At 32.3% G+C, this 23,807-nt stretch overlaps 1 protein-coding gene across 1 annotated transcript in view; it reads left to right on the top strand.

The window, feature by feature from the left end:
* The first annotated feature begins 2,179 nt into the window (after window positions 1-2,179).
* LOC129222539 (uncharacterized) overlaps window positions 2,180-23,807 on the top strand; it is a 32,511-nt gene continuing 10,883 nt past the window's right edge. The window contains exons 1-6 of the mRNA XM_054857083.1: window positions 2,180-2,539; window positions 2,708-2,978; window positions 15,093-15,227; window positions 20,458-20,733; window positions 21,339-21,653; window positions 22,602-22,731. Coding sequence (XP_054713058.1) covers window positions 2,180-2,539; window positions 2,708-2,978; window positions 15,093-15,227; window positions 20,458-20,733; window positions 21,339-21,653; window positions 22,602-22,731 — 1,487 coding nt within the window. The remainder of the gene's footprint in view (window positions 2,540-2,707; window positions 2,979-15,092; window positions 15,228-20,457; window positions 20,734-21,338; window positions 21,654-22,601; window positions 22,732-23,807) is intronic.

Here is a 23,807-nt window from a genome sequence, read left to right as displayed (position 1 = left end):
GCTAATGATAATAATATATTCAGAGCTCTAAATTTTTTTTTTTTTTGGCCTTGTTAATTTTGCCTGAATGAACTGCTAATTGATAACAATTTGCAGATTGCACCAAAATCTTAATTATATTAAAATGTTCCCTATCAAAGAAGTTTACAGCAAATATTGTATAATTGACTTTGAATTCATAGCACCTGTGATAGTTAAGTTAGAGGGGGGAGGGGAGCCAAAGTGAGTACCCTTGGCTAGTGCATTCTTGCACCCTTTGAACTTATTCGTTTCCGTTTTTTTCCCTTAAATTCATGGCATGCGAAAAATCCGGAAAACTTGCAGAAGGAGTTGCTATTCACATTGTATTGTAATTAACTCTGAATTTGGAGCACTTCAGAAGTGATTGGTAGTTGGGGGAAAGGGTTCCAAACATAACAACAATACTGACGTAAATTAAGATTCAGAAGAAACCCTACGAAAACAGAAATATTTCACAACACAAAAAACAGTAAATTGTGAAATTAAAACGAACTAAAACTTTAAACAGCAATATTTTGCATTGCAATTTCTACCTCAGAATTTAAAGGGGCGGTTCTGTTTACATTTTACTCGGGGTTGCTTTAATGTATCCAGGTCACCATGCTGTTTATTAGAACGCGCTCGTTTTTATTTCTCATTTCGCCAATGTACTGTAATAGGGAAGTTTTCGATTTTCCAATTTTATTTTTATATGATAGAGTAACATGTATGAACATCATAGGTGAAAAAAATTTTGCGGTACGATAAGTAGTTTTTTTTTAAATTAATTTTTAAATATTTTAAGTTCATATGCTTGTGACGTCAAATGGCATAGGAAGTGACGTCATGCCCTCTTCCGATAGGGGAGAAGCCGAAGGTCAAGCATTCGACTTCGAAGGCGAAACGTAAAAGGCTTATCTCCTCGCATTTAACTCCTCGCCTTTCTGGAACATTAAACCTCTCATCCTCTCGGAAACATTCGAATATCATCATTGATGTTACATGAGGAAGATTATTTAGATTGTGCTTTAACGAATCCGATCTCCATAGTGTGTTCAAAAGGATTATTGAATTTCTAAAAAATTAAAATATCAGTGCGCTCAAAATGTCCCTAGCGAAGACAAGGGATCTTCGGCGGATGGCTTCACATTCGCGCCCTGTGACGTAGGCTCGTGACGTTTCAGAAGCGCGCACTTTTGCGCGTGGATTTTTAAAAATTCATTAAAAATCAACCACGGTGTTTTAAAATTCGGCGATGGTGAATTTTTTAGTTTTGAGGGTCAATTAACAATATCCAATAGCCAAAATATGAACATTTAATAGGTTGCAACTTCCCTATTGGTTTTGTTCGGCTATCCTAACCGGTCGACCACTGAGTAACCGCTTGCTAACCGCTGCGTGATCATTAGATGTCACGTGATCGATTAAACGGTAGCTACCAGTTGAGCTCGGCGAACGCAAGCATTCCTTGCGTTCGACGAACCTCACCGGTCGGCATGTTACTAACCGCAGCGTTCTATGATTAACCGGTTACCGTTCTAAGCAGTTGATTGGAGCACATGATCATTGGCTATCACTAGGTTAACTTAGAGTCCCTGAAAACTACGTTTTCATATAGGGACTCTAGGTTAACTAACCGGTAGCTACCGTAACGTAAGCATTGAGAGCGTTTGAAAATTCGCCGCCGGGAACATTATGGGCACCGAGCATTTTACGCCCCGGGAATACTGGGCACAATATGCTCGGGCCCAAAGTTCCCGGCGCCCAAAGTGCTCGGCGCCCAAAGTTCCCGGCGTCCAAAATGCTCGGCGCCCAAAGTTCCTGGCGCCCAAAATGCTCGGCGCCCAAAGTTCCTGGCGCCCAAAATGCTCGGCGCCCAAAGTTCCTGGCGCCCAATCTTCCCGTTTCGTTATTATACAACGCTACAAAGCAGTCGTTAACATTGAACATGAAATATCAAAGGCTCGTTGCCATACCGTAAGAACAAATGTTCCTCTAATTGAAATAGGCAAAGCCTACCTGACAGCAACCACAATATAAACAAATATGGGAACCACGTACCATTCGTCGTACAAACTCAAAAATAAATTAAATTAAAGAGTCTATTCAACTTTTTATTTACACAATATTCGAATGCATAAAATAATTCATGTTTTTCTTCTAGTCCTGTTCTTAAATAATGTCTCTGCATTCATTTAGACATCTATTTTTCACGACTTGGATTCTTGTTTACTTTTTCTGTGCGTTACATCTTTCTTTCGCTGTTTCACCAGAATTTGACGATAAAAATCGACGTAATTTTTTCAAACCTGCCGAAAATCTTACTTTCGGCCTTCAAAATGTACCTAGACGTAACAGGCAACTCGATGTTGATGTTGAAAGTAAATTTCGTATCAGTGCTAATACAATTATTCGTACCGGCGAGTCCAGATCCTTGGGTGCGAGATACATAAATGAAACCGTTCTTTCGTCAAATCGAGATTGTTTAACATGGTGTCTGGAAACCCCGAATTGCAATGCAGCTGTTTTTGAAGAACAGGTTATTTTTATACTATCCGATTATATAAACAGATTGAATTTCATTAATAGTTCTTCAAAGTTCTAAGTGTTTTTCATATAAACTCTTATTTTTTCCCTGTATTATTTTCACACATTTGTGATTTCTGTTCATTAGAGATTCATTGCTAAATCTGCTTTGTTTTCACAGAAAGTTCATAGCTGCTATCTCTTTGATTGTGGATCACCTGTTAACTTCTTGTGCAAGTTTACTAGTCATAATTTCTTCATCAGTTCTGTTTTGAGAGTCACACAACATTCCTATGAGCTCAGTCAATGGGGGAATCAGGTAAAGCATGAAAAAGAGCTCCAAGACCTGAGAAGTAACATTATTAGCTCCAGCAGCTCTACACCAGCCCTCCCAGTAGATTTGAAAACAGTTTCTGAAGTATCTGTCACACCATCTGCAATTACAAAACCAGGTATTTGTAAAATGGCATTTTTTTTCTTATGTCAGTGTTGTAACAGTTCACCATCAACAGGCTATAGCCTGTCTTTTCTGCTCCCTTGCGAAATTCAGTTATCCAATAGGAAACTTCATCCCACCATTCTCTCATCAGACAATGTTAAAATCAGTTGCATATTGTGCTTATACTACATTTGTTGTTTCCAAAATTTGTTATCTAAATAAGTTAAATATTTTCAGGGCTCGTTGGTTGCAGGAGACAAGTTGAACCGGTCTCAATAATTTTAATCCTATTAATATTTTTTATTTTAATTTATGGCTATCAAATAGCCCCCATAGTCCTATAAATTCTAATAAAATCACGCGGTAATGTTACATTCATACCTGCCAACCTCCGAGAAAAAAAATCCGGAAGATTTTTTTATTTTTATCCACAAGATTTTAACGCAAAATAAAATCAAACAGGACACCTACCCTCTTTACATAATTTAACAATATATTAGTTATGAATTTCATATCAATTGAAATTACTTTCGTTTAGTAAATATTACTTTTATTGCTTTCTTTAAAAGTTTGGAAATAACATTTGTTACTCATCTTAAAAAAAGAACAAAGCAAAAACAGCTCGAATTGAGAGAATGAGAAGATAATTGGCGCCGAAATTGTGCCCCTAGTTGCTCGCCGCGATGCTTGCTTTGATTGGATCCCGATGAAGTCATGCGCTGTATCACTCAGTGACGTCATAATCTTGCCTCGCTTCTTCTCGTGCCATTCTCTTACAGCAACCTTTCCTTGGCTACTTGGCCTAAAACGTGGTGCCGCGTTCCACAAAAGTATCGTTAGCGCCAAAATTGGCGAGATAATTATTTTTCCTACAAAACGTGAAAAATCCGGAAGATTTTGCTCATAACCGGAAAAACGGAAAAGGACATAAAAATCCATAAAACTTCCGGGAAATCCGGAAGGGTTGGCAGGTATGTACATTGAACAAATATTATTTCAATAATACATTTTGTTGTTATTTTTTCTGTTTAGTAATTTTCATGAGTCTGCAACTTTATTTTCTTAAATCATTTTTATGAAAAATTAAATAAAATTAACTACTCTCTTAAGGGGGTATTCTAGTCTAGAGGCTTAATTTTAAGGTGATTTTACAGGCGTAATAGGAAAAAAAAAAACAGCTAATTTCACTATCCATTTTTATCACTTCCTGGTTGATGTGATTCCAATCCTCCAGGTGATCTGAAACATAAAGTCAAGGTTAATTCTTATCAAACAATAATGTAGAATTGTCTGCACGTAGCCGATTTGAAAATATTTTTTTAAACAAAATGGCGTCTTTTTGAAAAAAAAGTTCATTTTTTGGCTCCTTTTTTCAACTTTTGGTATTTTTTTAAATAATAAAACTCAAAATTTTCAAAAATCCTTACATGGGGACAATTTTGATAGTACTAAGAAAGTCTGTATCGAATTTCAAGTAAATCGGTGTATTAGAACTTGAAATCTTGTCAACCGTATCAAAAAAAACTAGTTTTGAGAAAAACGCTTTTAAAGTTTGCAGTCTCATTTCAACAAAAGAGTTTATTTCAACTGCATTAACTGTAACTCCAAAAATAATTTGAATTTCCATAAATCCTCTTAGAAACTTATTCTTTAAGGTCTAAACTCTGAGAATATGAAGTCAATTTTCTTGAATTTCTAGACTAGAATACCCCCTTAAAGTAAGTTCTTTTAGTTCGTAATTATTTGTAGTTCCTCTATTTTTTGTTATAAAGAAAAAGGTTTTTGACAGCATTTCTTCAGACTAGGAACCCTAGTACTTTGGTCCACTATTAGAAAACCTTCAAAACATGAAAACTTATAGATGAATAATAAATGCAAAATTCTATTAATAGCAACAATGAAAACAGTGAAGTTGATTTGATGTTCTGATTCTTGAGAAAAGTAGATGGTAGATAAACCATCTCTCTATAAAACTCTGAATGAAAGAGTAAAGCTAGGACAAAGAAGATTTGTAATTACTATAGATAAAATAATCCAAGAAATGCATGGAATGTGCAACACAATAGTCATGTCTTCTTTTCTCCTGTTTCATATATTGGTGTAAAGAGTCAGGCTTGCATTTTTAAAGATTTATCTTTAATGTGCTTTTTATTGTTCTATTTTAGTGGTTACATGACCAGTAGGGTGGATCGAAAAAAAACGAAATTTTGAATCTTAATTTGGAATACCTGCCAAAAGCTGTGCATGTGTAAGTACAACACACATGTAAAATATTATCAAGTTTGAACAACTCTTTGAGGGTCCTACCAAGGCTTGAATTTCTCCAAAAATGGAAAAAAAGTTCAATTTTCCAAAATTTTTATGAAAATACTAGTGTTTAAAATTTTTGTTATAATACGGTTAAAATGCTTCCTTTGAACACTCTTTTCATGTATCTTCACAATTATTTACAGTGTTTGCACCACTAAGTTCACACATAAGCCGTTAAGTTTTGAGAAATTAACCAAAAATTGACTTTTTAAAAGCTTTTTTGCACATTGCAATATTTCTTCTTTTAAAGTTCAGTTTTCTTTTTTAAAACACCTGTACAGAATGCAGTTTTAAACGGAAGTGAAGTTAAACTATATTACATTAACAGTCCAGCATCCACTAAAAACAGGTGGCTGCATTTCAAGTTCCATTCTAACTTTTCCATCTGCTGAGCCACATGTATTAAGTATAACTTTATTACTCATTTTACGTTAGAAGTAAAGTATCAAAATGATTTAGTTATATTAACTAAAAAAATATAATTAGTTAATATACTGACAATATTAGTTAATATTGTCTGTACTAACCAATAGACAGAAGTACATTGGTTACAAAGAATGTATATTTACTCACACACAGTCGCTCTGACATATAAGCATCAATATTTCACAAAATGAGGGACTTGAAAAGTATCAGTCAGTTAAAGCCACAGAAAATATTCAGTTCATCACATCTATTCATGAAGCCTCTTTGAAATCATTTTTTGATTCAAACGATGACTTGATACTTCGATATTTGATTTTTTCCCTTATGAAGTCATCTCTTGCCGATTGACTAATCACAAACAAAAAAGCTTCTGTCACCATATTAGTGCAGCGTTCCACCACCTGAGTGTGACAAGAGAACTAAACGAACGCAAAATTGGCGTTGGTGTTTTTAATCTGTTGAAGACTTTCATTAGATATGCCAACTAAAATAGGAGAGGGGTGGCAGTTTTTGCACATTCTTGCCAGTTGATAACATCAGACTAGTCTGATGCATTAAAGTTAGTACTTGAATTATAAAATGCTCTGCCAACGTTATCAAGAGTGTGCTACCAGTACGGCATTTCTGACAGATGTGCGATGTGCTACAGCAATTGCTTCAGAAACATTACAGGATTTTGGTACTGTGTCAAATAATTGCCGATCTAAAGTTGTTGATAGGAATAAAATTCGAAGACAGCGACAGAAGTGTCACAGGTGTCACGAGACAAAGTACGTGCTTCTCTTCAAAACCTTCAACCTAGAAGTGAAAGGGTTTAAGTACATTTTTCGATAGCAGAAAAGACAATATTATGACAAAGAGAAATGGTTGGATACAGATACCAACCAAGAACCATAAGCGAGGAATCCATGGTTGAAAAATCCAATTCTCTTTATTTGGGTCATGTGACGCCAACTTCTGGAACAGGAAAACATGTCGCGACAGCAATGTGATTTTTGAACTGAAAATTTCTTTAAGCCTTAGGGATCTTTTAGCTTTTGGCTGTGATGGCACAGCCACGAATATACCAGAAAAAAGAACAGTGCAATTGCGGCCATAGAGAATAAAATTGGACATCCTGTCCCATGGTTAATTTGCGAACTGCATACGAGAAGCCTTCGCGTCACCTGTTCACATTACTTGATGGTGAAAATGCTGGTCCATGTGAATTTTCGCAGAACTATTAGGAAAATTGCTAGAGAGGTGCGACAATTTACCACTGGTCCAGTTTGAAGCAATTACGCTCCTTGTCGTAATTGCTGGGCTGTTAACATAATAAAGTATAATTTCATTTCCATTTAAAACTGCATTCTGAACAGTCATTGCAAAAAAAAAATTGAACTTTAAAAGAAAAATATTGCAATGTGTAAAAAGGCTTGAAAAAGTCAGTTTTTGGAAATTTTACGAACTTACGTGCGAACCTAATACTGCAAAGAATGTAAATATTTTTGGAGATACATGAAAAGTGTGTTAAAAGGAAACATTTTAATGGTATTAGAACAAAAATTTTGAACCTTATTATTTTCATAAAAATTTTGGAAAATTGACCTTTTTTCCTATTTTTGGAGAAATTCAAGCCTTGGTAGGACCCTCAAGGAGTTTTTCAAACTTGATAATATTTTACATGTGTATTGTTCTTACACATGCACAGCTTTTGGTGGGTATTCCAAATTAAGATTCAAAATTTCATTTTTTTCGATCCACCCTAATGACCAGGCCCATCACAGTTAATTGATGAATTGTTTAAATTAAAGTAAACAAAAAGTAACTTGAAGCTAAATACTTCTTTTTCATGATTAATTAATGCATAATATGTGGTGTTTGATCTATTGTATGTAGTGTGGATTTGTATAGTGAACAGGCCTGCACCAACTCAATCTATTATATTCAACTACCCAACTCATAAACTTAAAATAATAGCCTAAACTAACAAATGAACAGAGCCAAAGCAGCAAGCATGCAGATTTGGTTATCAATCAACATTTTTTTTGTAACATTTGCAAGATAAATTTTTTACAAAGAAAATAAATAGTAATATAATAATAATAAAAATTCTTAAAATTTTAATGTATTTACCTAGTTCTTATTTTGGTGACATTTTCTCCATCTTGAATGTCTTAGAGCTTATTGAATTCAGTTAACATAAATAAATAGAGTGCTAAAAGAATAAATTTGTTTAATAAATAAAACTTAAAAGACAAAATAATGAACTTATTAATATTGGTTTCAAAGTTTATCTATTGTTTTTTCCCCTTTTAACTTTTATCAATCAAACAAGTGCACATGTTTTTTATTCTATTTTCTTGTTGAAGGAAAGTTGATGTCTTATCTATGACATTCTGTTTAATGCATTAAAATGTTTTTCATGATGTATAATTTTAGCTTATTTTATTTTTTAAAAATGTGTAATGTGATTGCCTTAATGTGCTATTGAATAAAACTTTTAGATGTTATTGATCTAAAATTTATAAATATTAAAATTACTAATTATCCATTAAGTCAATAAAAGAAAAGAAAACAAGTATTTTTCATAACTTTTGGAAATTCTGTCTTTACTTTGTTAAAGTATGATAGATTATCTTAATGAGTAATATGAAATAAATTTTCTCCTAAAATTAAATTTTTTGTATTTTACTAAAACTTGTTCAGCATTTTATTTCAAATGTATGAAATGTTTCTTTTTTAAGGATTAATTATTGGTAAGGTAAATAATTCTCCATACTGTAAACAAATATTTTGAAACTGCAATGCATTGAAGCCTAATTATGTTTAATTTTTTTCAGTGAAAAATTAAAAAAGAAAATGTTTTCTGTTTAGTTATGAAATAAATAACAATATATTAGCATTTCATACTTCAGTGTTAAATGTTCACTAAATATGTCATTGATAAAAATTATATCATTTTCATTGAATGAACATTACAAATTTTAAGTTTTAATAATAAAGCTAGCTTTGCTGTATAATTGCTTCAGTAAAGGATGATTTTAAAGAAATTTATCATTTAGTACAGTCAAATCTTTTAACTCTTAATTAAAATGTAAATGAATTCTTAAAAAAGACAATCAAAATAATGATAATGAAATAAAATAAAAGTAAATAAATTTTATAAAATGCATTTTTGGAACAGGAAAATTAGAAGGTGCTAACCTGTGGTGACCTGTGAATATTATAATTAGTTCATGAATTTGTCATTCCTAATGAAATATTAATTGCACAGCAGTGAGTTATATTATATAGTGAGTTATATGTTCTTTTGTGAAATATTTATCAGTTGTGAATTTTACATTAAATACAGGGGCAAATCAAAAAGTCTTTGCGAATATTTTTATTCCCCAAAAACGGGTACATATAGGTATTTACAAATATACGTAGTGTACTACGTACCTTACATTATTTCTCCACATAGTCACCACATCAGTTCAGACATTTGTCCCATCACAGCACTAAATTCGAGATCCCCCTGTGATTAGTGATGTGGATTGGGTAAATACCCAGTGGGTAGGTAAATATTTTTTGGGTATTTACCCGGGTATTTACCCAAGGCCTGGGTAAATACCCAAAAACTGGGTATTTTACAAAAAAATGCAAAAAGTGAATGATAATTTTTTTTTAAATCTAAATATGAAATAATTGGTAAAACTGATACATACATATGTATTACACAGTTTATAATATTTTTTATCGAAAGATTTAATGAAATTATGAAAGAAACATATCACGAACCAAAGAATCTTTCTTTTCAATGCCATAATTGAAGATGTTTGCTTTTTTTTTTTGTAACCAGTTAAGCTTTTTACTTTTTGTAGACTTGCTTTTTATATGTGAAATTTGGCTATCAACATTGATTAGGCATATCCAACCAGGGTTGGCTTTTTGCCGGCAGAAACTGGTTTTTGCCCTGCCGGTGGCAGAAACTGGTTATAACCAGGGGCGGCAAATAGGGGGGTCAAGAGGGGGCGGTCGCACCCCCAAATTTTTTAAGCAGAATGATAGAAAATGGGTGAATTCAATTTATGTAAGTCGGAAATCAATGTTCATTAAAAAAATCTCGCTGGTTCTCAGTAACTATTTGATGAAGCTCGACACATTCCCAGACTAGAAAAGTGTTTTTCGTTATTTGGATGATAACTTAGAAATTCACGAAGTATTTTTCGGCCTTTTCTCGGCTAAATATTTCATACTTGTATGCCCAGTGTAATGATGGTATGTCCAATATGAGAGGCTCGTGTAAAGTGGTGTGGCTGCATGGTTTTCTCAAGAAAATTCCTTGATATTTTACATTCACTTTTACGCTCATTTTTTAAGTGTATATTTATTTAATGAGTGTTCATCGCTTTATTTTGCTAGAAACACGTTTCAGCTGCTCAATGCATTATCTGCTTTCATAGAAACTTCTTAAAAATGCATGTGCTTATTGAATTTTTAAAAAAAAACATATCAACAAATACCTTTTATGGGACTCAATAGTTATGCAATCTCGAAGTGACACAAGATGGTCTTCAAGAGTTAAAATCATAAAAACCTTTCTCTATAACTTCAAAGCAGTGATTTGACGACTGTGAGAATTATTGCAAAACGATTCTTTCAAAAGCTCATGCCCTTCAGCATGTATGACTTCGTTTGAATTTTTATTCAATTTGTTTCTATTGCGGAAAGTGTTTTAAAAATGCTTTACTCTATCAAAACATCTTCAATCCGCCACACTTAATTTTCGGACTATTCAAGCCACAGTTCAATCTACAATTGATCTGTGCGTTCATACTACCATAGTTCAATCTGCAATTGAAATTGAAAATAGATTTTACATAGATGCATATTTCAAACAAATGGTGAAACGTTTTCAAAAAAATTCTTCCTCCGAGCCAATTTGAAAAAGGCGCTAAAAAAAGAAAAATCCACATGATGATGTGAAGTCAAACACTGATTTTTTAATATTTTGTATGAAGTAATAGATTGTTTTTCGAATAAAATTAACACAAGATTTGATGATAATTATTTTTCTGCATGGTTGGCTCTATATTATCTGGATTGGATTTTTTGAAAACGAAAAATAAAATGTTTCAATTATGAGTAAAATTTTTAGCACTAGGCAAGAAAAATTACAGGCAATATACCGACAGACCAGTTATTACATCCAGAGACTGCAGTTCCGTCCTTGTTGTGGACTCTTCAGCCTGGAATAGTGAATAACAGAGCTGGTGGTAGATGACATCTCATTGAAGCTGAGAGCGCCCACGAGACTAGATTATTCAATGATGAAAAATTAAGCTCCTTGCAATTTTTTAAGTTGCCTGTGTGATTTTGAAGAGCAAGACATAAAAAGTGTTTTCATACATAACTTTGTTACTTCAATTATTTTTCGACTATTCCAATCAGCTCAGCTGGTAGAGAAAATTTTTTGTTAGGTTAGAGAAATATTTTCGAAGCACAATGAGCAAAAGAAAAAAAAAAGAAAGAAAAAACCTTTTCTATTTAGCTGTACTGGCAAAACAGCACGACACTGGATACTGATAGTAAGACGATTCCCTGCTCTTCTGAATTCCAAAAAACATGCATTAAAACTTTTCCAAAAGATATAAAAACTTCAGTATCGAGATGTTTTGTATGATAACTTATTAAAAAATGAATCAGAATTTTAATTGCGTATAAGCACTAATTTTTATTCATATTAAACCGATTTTATGACCACTTCTTGTTAGCTAATGTGTGTTTGTTACCGCACTGTGGTAATACATATTTAAGAAACTCGACCCCCCAAATGAAAAGTTGAAATGCCGCCCCTGGTTATAACCGGTAAAAACCGGCAGAAACTGGCAAAAACTAGAAAACGTTTTTAATAGCTTTAGTAATTACTTAATGACAGGCAATTAAGTAAAATAAAATATATAACCCATTTCGTCATTGCAAAACTTAATATAATAGTTATTTAATAATTAGTGTAAAAATATGTTAAATAACAAGACTGACATTTCTAAAGCAAAGTAAAATTTATCGTAGTTGAAATTGCTATGTGTTGGAAATTTTAGCCTTGTAATGTTGTAAGTAACAAATTTTTCAGTTTGTTTATAATTATTTTGTTTGCTTTTAATATAAAGTGTGATATATCAAATATTTAAATAAATACAGATTTTTTTTTATTTCATTAAATTCTAAAATTCATAAACTTGTCATTTTACACTTAATAATAACTGAATAAAGCTATTCTCAAAGAACAAAGAGCTCCCCCCCCATTTTGATTTCTATGGAAAGCTAATAATCCAATTATATAAGTACTAACACAGTCTTCAACTTTGCTGTATGTAAGAAACAATATAATTGGTTAGATTCACTGACTCATAAATGTAAAGAGTTTTATTGGTTGAAACTAGGGGTGCAACATGGATGTCGATGTTTTGGAAACATCGATTTTTTTGTTAAAACATCGATGTTTTACTTTCAATGTTTTTGGACTATCGATGTTTTGGTTTCGATGTTTTTTCGATGCTAATGTTTTTGCATTTTAATTGAAAATTATCATAAAATTTTGCTCCAATCTTCTCGCTAGGTAATTAAGTTTACTTATGGAGTTGCCAAAAAAAAATCATTTTTTGCACCCGTTTTATAAGAACAATTTTTCTGCGTAGAGGATGATTTTTGGGAAGATCACTACAAGATAGTAAAAGATTAACTAGAGAGTAAAAAAGAGATCAAAGCTATTGGAAGAACCTGACACTGGTAGTCTGGTGCCAGAACTTGCAGTCTATTTCAAGGCTCCAGTTCTTAAACTAAAGGAAAATCCTGTACGCATTTGATAGTGATGGAAACTTCTGTTCCATCGAAAGAGATGTTTCTCAGACTGGTGGGATAGTCTGCAAAAAGAGAAATGCCCTTCTTGGGGGACAAAGTAAGGAAACTTCTTTTTCTCCAAACTGTCAACACCAATATTCGGGCTTACTTATCAATTTCCTCCAACAAGTCGTCCGTCTATTACCTTAAATTTGTGTTTAATTATTAACTAACAGTACAACACATATTTCTTACTCTTAAAAATTATTGTTAGAGTTAATTATGTATTTTTAAAATAATTAGCACAACTTTTTTTTCATCATTCAACTGACGGTAAGTGCATGATGCATTTTTTCTTAGATTCTTTTTTGATGTAAATTTACTTTTAGTTTAATTCAGTTTGAAAATATTTCCTTATTACTATAACTAGATTGTATTAACCGGTGCTTGTCTTATTATAAATTTTGCCCAACTATAATACCAAGCTGTTGCGAAATTATTCTTATTAAATTATATTCATGATTTGAGGTTCAGTATTTTCAATATATTCGTCGGATACGTATTCTTTTGTATTGCTTAAATTAGTGTAGTATATTCAAAAATGTATGTTATACATTGATAAAAAGATCGATGTTTTAATTTCTAACATCGATGTTTTGATGGGTTTGAAAGAATCTTCTCAAATTTCTCCTTTGTGCACAACAAATTAAGAAATTGTTTAGGTTTAGAAACAGCGTCAAAACTTGTATTTTGTTACAGGCTGCTGCAGTGTGAAAACAATGTAAAATTTGATTTTGAATGGTGATAGTGTTGTAAATAATTATTTAAACACTAATAATATTTAATTATTTTTTATTGGGTTAATATTTAATTATTTTTCTTATACATTTTCTATTGTATGTCAGGAATTGCATTTATGTCATTTTTTGAGTTTCTGCCATAAATGTGGCAGAAAGGGGTTTTTGCCATGCCGGTTTTAACCGGTTTCTACCAGTGGTTTTTACCGCCTTGGCAGAAACCTGCAAACCCTGTATCCAACACATTTAATGTGAATATCATATTAGATTGCTGAGTTGTTTACCACAATAATTCTTTAAATATGTGATCAAAATACAAATTTTAGGAAAAAATTTATTGTTTTGTATATAGTTGGTTACACAAGGTGTTTCGTTTTAACCTGCAAGACCTTTATTTTTGCAACCGTTAGTCCTAGATGCTTACTTCCAATTGCAAAAATATTCAGATCCAGAGTAAAGATATTGGAAGTTTGAAGCAAAAATAAAAATGAGTCAAAAACTACAAAATTTAACTTTTTATATGGCTCTAGGTCCCTAACTTATATTTAGAGAAATGATCTGAATTTAAAACTTACTGACACAAAAAAACTTGACATTTGTGCAATGAAAACTCAAGGAGATATTCCATTTGAAAGTTTTAAGGGACCATGCAGAAGATGAGATTAGAACTTATTACCCTTTCAGAATAATAACAGGTTGGCAAAGTAAAAAACAAGGTATTACATTTTTCATTTCTACTCAAAAATTCATGCAAATGTTATGCCGTGATACGCAAAAAACGCTGCAAAACCTTGAACAATTTGAAAAATCACTCTGGACACATATAATTTTATATAAACACTCATTAACTGCTATATTTTCCCCCAAAAGATGTTACTGACGGCGAGTGTAAAACGGTGTAAGTTAGAAAACGCTGCGTTTCATATCTCAATGAATATTGGTCGTACTAATGTCAAACTTTTTTTGTAATTGTTTTTCAGTGGAGATTATTTCCCTAAATATCAATAAATCAGAGGATCTGGGGCCGGTGTAAAAAGTTAAAATTTGTATTTTTTTACTCATTTTTATTTTTACTTCAAATTTTCAATATCTTAAGTCTGCATCTGATTTTGAACATTTTTGCAATTGTAAGTATGCATCTAGGACTAACGGTTGCAAAAATAGAGGTCTTGAAGGTTAAAACAAAACACTCTATATATACATAGTGGAATACATACAGAAAAGTATTTTAGTTGAATATAAATTTTTGAAATAAATACCCGGGTAAATACCCATTTTGGGTATTTACCCAGGTATATACCCTGGGTATTTACCCTTAAAAATAAATACCCGGGTATTTTACATCACTACCTGTGATAGAATTCTTCCGGCCGTCTGTGGAATCACACTGTTCTTGGCTTCTTCATCATATGTGAATCTCTGTCCTGCCAGAAACTTCTTCAGTGGACCGAAAACCTAAAAACACTAGGGGCAAGGTTTGTACTGTAAGGTGTCTGTTCCATGGAAAACGAGTAACATTTCGCTGCTCATAAGCTGTGGACGTCTGAAATACAACCGCCACTTTAAATGACTAATAGCAGCGCCGCTCATCAGAGGAAAAGGCAGATACGGCTGGTACGGTTCAAGAAACGTTCACTGTTGGAATTGTATATGTTCGTTTTGTATTCACAAGCGTATTTTGGCTTTAAAAAAAATAGGCGCAGAGACTTTTTGATTTGCTCTAGTAGTTGCCTTTTGATCTATATTTTTAATTTCAAGAATTTCACTTAAAATTGTGATTTTTTTTACAGGTAACAAATGCCATCACTACCAATTTATGTGCTTAAATAACAGTGAATGTATTGCAATTTATAATGTATGTGATGGGATTCCTCAGTGTCCAGATGCGAGTGATGAGAGCATTGATATGAATTGTCCCAGTAAAGGTAGAGTATTATGTTTGTGCATTTTAGGTTCAAAACTTTAAATGTAAAAATAAATTAGTTATTTTTCATTGAGCAGTTAACTTATAAAATTCTGTGTACATTTCAAAAGTGTCCAGACAAACCTTATTATTGCAACACACAGATTTTTTGCCACTCCTGATGTAACATCACTTTTTCAAAGTCCGGAACTTATGGCGTATTATCTTAATGTTTTGTTAAGTGGATCTGCAGGGCCGGATTTAGGGGAGGGCAGGCGGGACTACTGCCTCGGGGACTCCACAACAAAGGGACCCCCACAATAAATTTTTTACAAAATATCCTAACTTTCACGGGTCGAAAAAATCGGATATATACATATATATATCAAAATATTCGGATATATATCAAAGTATTGGACGCAGTCGAGTCCCGACTTACGTGAGGAATGCGTTCCAAGACTCCTCACGTAAGTCGAAATTTCACGTTGTGGAAAAATATATGCATACACATTTTTTAAAGCATACCAAATACTTTTAGATACTTACAAACACCCTTCAAACTGCGCTAAAGCATTCCTTAACCATACACTACAGTTTCTTGTATAAAGAATAGAACATTTACTGTATTTAAAAAATAAAAAACTGTTATTCAAAATGAAATACTTTAAGATGAACAAAATTAATGACCAATGGGAATGAAAGACATAAAATAAAAAAACACGGTACGCTCAGCATGTAGTAAAATTTAAATGATGCACTATAATAGTACAGTAGATACAGTAATTATATTTAAGAGTTGAAAAATGAAAATAGTGATGATTTATGCTCCATGATCAGATTGTTATTCTTATCTAATACATTTTTAAATACGTTTGCTTCGCCTTTATAACATTTCAATTTGTGGCAACATCTCCTCTTTCTGATCTCTTCATTAATCCACAATATAAGAGCAGCTTCCATTTTCATAATATTTATTGCTAGACTTCTCTGCAATCTTCAATATTGAAACTAAGTTATGAACTTTTACGGATATCTTTTTGTTTTGACTTTTAATTGTACGTATGGAAGTTTCACTCATACTTATTGTTGCGCTATACCGTCGACGTTTTGCAGTTGTTCAAGCATCTTGAGAATCTTAGATTTTTTTTTCTTTTTTTAAAAATCAAAAACTTTCTTTTTCTTCCTATATTCACAAAGTTTAGATGAAGGTGACACTAAGGTGCCATTATATTTCATCAAATTTTATATTTGAAACGAAAAAGATAAATAAATAAAAGATGCTGAGTGGTTATTTGATGCACTAGACTAGTTTGATGTGGGAACTTTGGCTGTCAGTGATGCTTAAAGGGATGTAATAACATTGATGAAATCAATATTTAGTAGCCAATAACGGAACTGATACTTCCTTCCAAAAAATTCGTGTAGTGGGCGAAAAATTCGCGTTAGCTCTAAGGGCAGTTCTCAAAAGGTGGGAACAAAAAAATTAACTTTGAGCAATTTCAAAAATTTTCGAATTTGATATCAATTTTTCTTTTATTCTATAGTATGCATACCTAGAACACAAAATATGAACATGAAAAGACAGCAGGTATTTGTAAAAATTGTTAATTAGCAAATTAAATCAGCAATCTGTAGGTAACAGATTTTGGACATTGTTGTCATGTAGGTAACGGATTTTGGACATCATCATAATGTAAGTTTCACCATTTTTGACAACTGTTAATCTGATTTTTAACTTTTCCAATGAAAATTTTATTTTCTACTTTTTGAATTTTGCAATTTAATGATAAAGAGGATATTAATGAAATACTTGAATGGCTATACATACTGCTCTTTACATATAATAAAGTTTTGGAATGATTTTGAAGAAGTTGATGAAAGGTAGAAAAAAGCTTCATGGAAATAATTATACAAACTTGTAGTTTGATTTATTGGGACAAATAAGGAATAAAAATAGAAACAAATAAATACGACATATATATTTTTAAAGGAAAAATAAACAAAATATTCTTTAAGAAAGAATGTAAAAAATGACATCAGTTTTAATAACGAATATTTTTTCTAATGTCATAAGAATTAAAACGATGTCTAAAAAAATTATTGAAAAAAGAAATTCGTATTTCTATTTCGAGATCGTTAAATTATGTTTAAAAGAAAGAGAAAAAAAAAATTCTAAAATAATAAAAGCGGCGGGAAAAAAAATTGCTAGCGCAGCTGATAACGTCGCCAAAACTGGTGCAGCTGACGATTAACTACATTTGTTAAACTGGAATCCCCCTGTGGTAACCTTGAGCGTATGGTATACTGTGTTGTCGCCAATGTCGCCAGCGGAAGTTTGCTTGGCGATGTTAGCGCAAAATGGCTTTCGTTCGATCATAGAAAGCCATGTTACTACTGTAATTTATGCATTGTTCAATGTGTAACGTATTAATTATGCAAAATACCAATGGATTAAAGAAGATAACATTATAATAACCTTTTTTATTGAGGTTAGAAGACAGTGGATCATCAAAAATTATGAATAAACGGACAGAATTATCGGCATCAAGATCGTTACGCCATTTGGACATCTCACATGTATGTTTAAGAAAAATCATTTTTCTTCTAAGATACTGCATAAAAGCTTATGAAAACACTTTTGAACAATTAAAAATTGATTCTGAGGATCGATAAATACCTTTTAAAATGAAAACATCATATACTTAGTTCTCAAATAATAGCATTTTAAAGATCGCAACTTTTGGACATACTTCAAATTTCAAAGTTACGTTTTTTTTAAATCGTTTACAAAGTAAATAATCTATCTTTATTTTTGTTATCTGTGTAAAATATTAACAAAAAGTTATTCAGTGTAAGATTCATACCTTTAATTTTTTTTTGAAACGTATGGAAATAATTTAAAAAAATTTTTTTTTAATGGTACATTTGCTCAGTTAACGTTTTGGTATGTCCAAAATTGTGCTTTTTAGCAAAGAAAATATTTTTTTAAGGGCATTTGAAGAGCTTTTTTTCCATAATTTATGTCAATTCTTGTCTCTATACAGCATTATAATTTACCTCAAAAATTTTAGAGTTAATTAAAATGAAAGTTATTTGGTGTTGAAGCTTCAAAGTTGAAGTCTGTGTTTGTTCCCACCTTTTGAGAACTGCCCCTAAAATTCTCGTGAAAAATTAGCATTATAACCATTTTGCGTAAGTCGAATTGCGTTGTAGCGGGAATCGACTGTATTTTCAAAAATATGATGATCTTTTGGAACCCTGATTAGGGGCCTCCACTCCTTTGTTGCCCCGGGGCATTCACACTTCCAAATCCGGCCTTGTATTTTAGGACTGTGTTATGGTTTCAAAGTTGCCCAGGGGCGGATATAGGATTTCCTTTTAGAGGGGTTGGGGTCATGCTCAAGAATTTAATAGCATGTACAACAATTTTCTTGAACTTTGGTTTCTCTAGGTGTCACCAAAAGCACGAAATCGGCCATTAGTTGGTTGGTTGCAAACTTAATTATTTTAACTATCATAAATTAAATACTTAAATTATTATTAATTAAAATTAATTAGTAATAGTTCAACACATTAAAATGACCTAGTTATGTCATATTCTAATCTGTTTAGGCCAGTATTCATTCCAGCCAAGGCAATACAATAAATAAATACTATAAAAATCTTTAAAAAATTAAACGTTTTATGAACATTTAATTTTTATGAAATTTAGATATTGATTAAATATTAGCATAATACTCGACACAGGACACATATCCATTATTGATTATAAATTTACATGATACTCGACACATCCATCTTGTATGCAGAAAAATACAATAAAAGTTTACTCAATATGATATTAATAAATGCGGTGGAAATCATTTTTAAAATTATATATCTTATGAATATAATTTGGACCATTGATGAATACTCACCGATTCTTTTCAATTGTGGAAAAATCAGAGGCAAATGAATACATCGCAGTCTCAGAGTCTGATACAAGAACTCCGAATATGTTTCCATTGGTTTTGGGTTCATAAGTTTCTTTTCAACTTTTCAAAAAAGACAGCAATGTTTTGTCATCCAAACGCTTCATTGTTCTTGTTACAGGTAGTCTTTTTTCTAACAAATGCGACTTTTTCAGCACAGTTTCTGTCTAATACGATGGGCTAATTTACAAGAACCCTCGTATGACAAGGTTTTGGGCAAACACAATTCAAAAATTTTACATTTTTTGACACTAAGTCCAAATCACAACAGAAAATAATTAAAATCTGCAGAAACTTTACATAATGTGTTCTGTGGAAAGCGATCGGGAGGCAAACACTTCTTTTTTTCATTATACTAGTGCCTGAAGACAGACTGTCTCAAGCAAAGCTATGTTACTGTCTACTTATTAATAGAAAAGAGACATGTTATACCCCCAAAAAAGGGAATTCAAAAATTATTTATTACTCTTTTTTTGTGGTTTCAATCTTGTATTCTTTTCTTTCTTTTTCAAGCAATAATTTTCACTATTTAAATGCAATGAACCTTACAACAAATTAAAAAGTATTGTCTTAGATTGGAGGGGGGGGGGTCATGACTCCCATGACCCCCCCTCTTTGTATCCATCACTTCTTTAATGCTCTAAAAGAATGAATTCAAAATGACATTTACTTTTTCTCATGGTTTCTACATTTTTTCCCCAAGCAAACATTTAAATATTACCACTGGTTTGGGGGGGGGGGCATGTGCCCCCCCCCCCGCCACTGAAGTTGCCTCAAAGCAACATTAGGATGTCTCACTGTTATTTCTGGGATTAGATGTCTTACTGTTGCTCTGAGGCAACGATATATATATATATATATATATATATATATATATATATATATATATATATATATATATATATATATATATATATATTATATCTTGTGCAGAGAGTGACAAAAGTGAAACATCTTAGGCGGCGTCAGTAATAAAATATAGGTGCCAGACAAATTATTTCGTAATCTTTTGAAAGATTCTACTTCTGAAGGAGCTAGTCAACAAAGAATTTTTTTAGTTGTTTGGGTGACCTAGTGTCTAGGATTTGTGGAACCCTCTATATATATAATTAGGAGGAACGTTTAAAAACATTTTTTGGAAATCAGGGAATTTTATCTGATGTACTGTCACTACTTTGTTCCTCTGCTATTTTGAAAAAAATATGTGAAGTATTCATTGTTAAACTAGTTATTGGAATGCCTTCACACTTTTTCTACAATGCTTTAATCATTTATTTCCAGGCATTTTGAATACTGATTCCCACCATCCTTCACATCCTGAACCCGTTCAGCAGCCTTTTGAAAAAACTCAAGTTAAGAATGTCTTGCCACATTTGCCCCCACCTACAACCACCGCCAAAAATTCTCAAAAGATCCCGGGCTCTAATTTACATGATAAGCAGAAGGCAACGGGAAGGAAAGATAATGTGTCTCATAAGGAAGAATTAAAAGCAGTGTGGCCCAACCAGATTTCTGAGGGCCAAAACTCACAACTTGAATATTATCATCACTCTGATGGTAACCAAAGTTTTTTTTATGTAGCATCTTAATTGCTTATTTAGAACAAGTAAAAAAAATTTTTTTTCCAAAGTAAATTCCTAAAAAATATTGAAATGAAATCTGATTTTTATTCAGAGATGATAAAAACCAGATTGATAAGGAGGATTGTCATTTTTGTTCCTTTGAAATGTGTGAGCCTCGAATTTGAAAATGCTGTTTGTTTGGAGTTGAAGCACTTTAATTTAATTCAATCGTGCAGGAGCAGAAGAGGGTGATAAGCCCCTTAAGCAAAATGCACTAAGGAGCTATTTGAAAGGGTTAAAAATTAAGAATCTATTTTTAGGTTGCAAACCTTCTGTTTGCAACTTGCTTAAGTAATTTTCCTACTATTTTTTTTTTTCTGTGGAGAAATGTTGTTTTCATTGATTCTGTAATTATTTTGAAGGACAGTCTTAAGGGCTCTTCCTTCAGTTCTTTCCTAATTAGTTCAACGAGGAAAAACATGTGTTTAACTCTCATTCTAGTTGCTCCTTTCACCTATTATTTATTTTTTCTTAAACTGCTCAAGAATTTCTTAGCTTTCAAAAGTATGAAATACTTGATTCAACTGTTTTATCTTTCAGGGTCAGCTCCAAATGATGGGTTGGGTTCACCATTTGTTCATAAACATAGCCAGTTTGTTGCTGCTAATGATCCCCATGTGCAGAATCTCAATCGATGGTCTTCTGATTATGATCAATATCCCCAGCACTCCATTTCACTTGAGCAACAATATAATCCTTACGACAACAACTACCAGAGAATGGATGAGCAATACTTGCCTAACCAGTTGCCCCCAGAGTATGATTCGTTAAAACCATACAGTGGTTATAGACAAGATGATCTTTCATATTGGTCTAATCAAGATAATCCTGCTGATGGCCCATATGCTGTTGAGGGTAAATTTGAACTTTTAATGGCATTAGGATTTTTCTTACTTATAAGCTTCTATTTTATTTTAACAATGTTTTCCTAAGCAATGTTTAGTTGAAAACGTGAGCACAGGAAAGTGAAAAAAAAAAAAAAAAAACCTGTATGTGTACAATACTGAAAAGCCTTGTTTACTGGAGGGACTTAGGCGGTGCCTAGGTTCCACTAGGTCTTTTTTTTCATCAAGCTCATCACTGTATAAAAAAAGCCATCCATTTTTGAAATTTTCATGTATTTTGACTTATTTAATTATGTATAAAATGTGTTTTAAATTTTAAAGTAGGACAAGTATTGATTTTTAAAATCAATATGAAACTTCGTTTTCTTTCTTTTTTTTTTCACTTAGTCTAATAAGAAATATTGTCCTTAATAAATATGAATAGTGTGTATTACATTTAGATGTAATATATATGATAGTAGTCTTTCACTTATCCAGCAACTCGAAGGACCACACACACACACACGCAGAGAAAAAAAGAAAGAAAAGAAAAAAGTATAAATGAAAAAGGCACATAAGGAATTTTTCTAGAGATTAACTGATATTACATTGAAGCTGGAAAACTGTATAAGTTTTTTAAAAAAAAAAGGCACATGCACAATTTATTCTGATGTTTATCTACTATTCTAGTCATCAGGGCTGACAAGAGCCAAGGCGGGCAGTTTGGCCTGGCCCCCAACCCCCATAAAACTTGTTAAACTTATACTGCTGTGGTGATTTGCAGGGCCCTCCCAAAGGATGGGCCCCTAGTTTTTGACTAGTCACTGACATGACATCTTATCAGTCCCACTCACAATTGAATTTCTGATGAAATCTTAATTAGGTTGTAGGATTGTAATTAAAGTAATGTGATGGTATGGAGTAATATTTCGATTTTTTACTTTGAAATCTCCATTTTAATAGCTGTTTAATTTTACAGCAGAACTTCCACAACCAAGTCTTCATGCTTTGAATAAACAGCAAAACTATCGTGACAAAGAGAATCTTTACGCTCAGCAAATTTCTAGAACTATTGATCAATATCCAGAAATCAAGCATCGGGTTTTACAGTAAGAACTTTTGTCATTTTCTGTACAAGTAATAGACTTTCAAGGCGACTTTGAGCTAAAATTTTTATATTCCAAACTGTATCACTTATATTTTAATAGTTTTATTGTATTTTGTAAATATTATGGAAAAAATATTCATAAAGTACTGTATAGTTATTCAAAATTTAAATATAAAAATATTAAATATATTTAAAATGGATTGTTGGCCTTGGTTTTAGCTATCCTGTTATTTAGGGTACTTTGAGCCACGTCAGATAAGAGATGCAAAATAACTTATTTTAATAAACCTAGTGCAGCTTTAATGCAACAAAATAACATTTGAAAATGTTTAAAAACTCTCTCTTCATACATCACTCATACTATAATATTGCATAGAATATTACAATGTATGAAAAATGCTTTTAGCAACTTCAAAAATAGCTTCCAAGCACCCCATCAACCGCTACCGTCTCTACCCTGGTGAGGCTTTAGCCAGATGTTGTGTTGGGGGGGGGGGGGGGAGAATTAAATGAAGGAGTATGTTGTGAACTTTTTTTTTTTCTAACTTAAAGAGTAAAAAGCTTTTTTCATAACCTTGCCAGGGAGTGTGATACGCTGGGTAGAGAGTGCTGGGCCTTCTAGTTTCTCCTTTTCCTGAAAGTCAAATGTGTACTTAAACAGAAGTGGCTCAAAGTTTACCAGAAAGGGGTTAAGGGGTTTCTTATGCACACATAGGTCACCTTATAATTTTATTAACTTTTTGCGGAGATCTCGGAACACTTATTGGTTTATCACACAAATTGGAAAAAAAACTGGAACTTTGCTTTTTTTTTTGAAGGTATCATTAAAAGCTTAAAGATGTTTCAAGATTTTGAACCCAATGCAATCTAAGCCAGAGTGTTGGCCCTTGCTGATTTTAGAAAAAATAAACTAACCATGAGTATCTTGCAGGAAACTTTTAGACGATCCTTTCTAAAAAGTAACCTTTTAAAAGCATCTGCAAATGAATTTATTCATTCTTTCAAAACTAAACTGGGTCTTATGCTTTCAAACAAATAAGTACATAATGATAATGAAAAGATGATAGGAGTACACAT

Source organism: Uloborus diversus, chromosome 1, assembly GCF_026930045.1.
Source record: "Uloborus diversus isolate 005 chromosome 1, Udiv.v.3.1, whole genome shotgun sequence".
Taxonomy (NCBI): domain Eukaryota; kingdom Metazoa; phylum Arthropoda; class Arachnida; order Araneae; family Uloboridae; genus Uloborus; species Uloborus diversus.
Note: the sequence above shows the minus strand (reverse complement) of the source record. Positions and strands in the feature narration are given on the sequence as shown.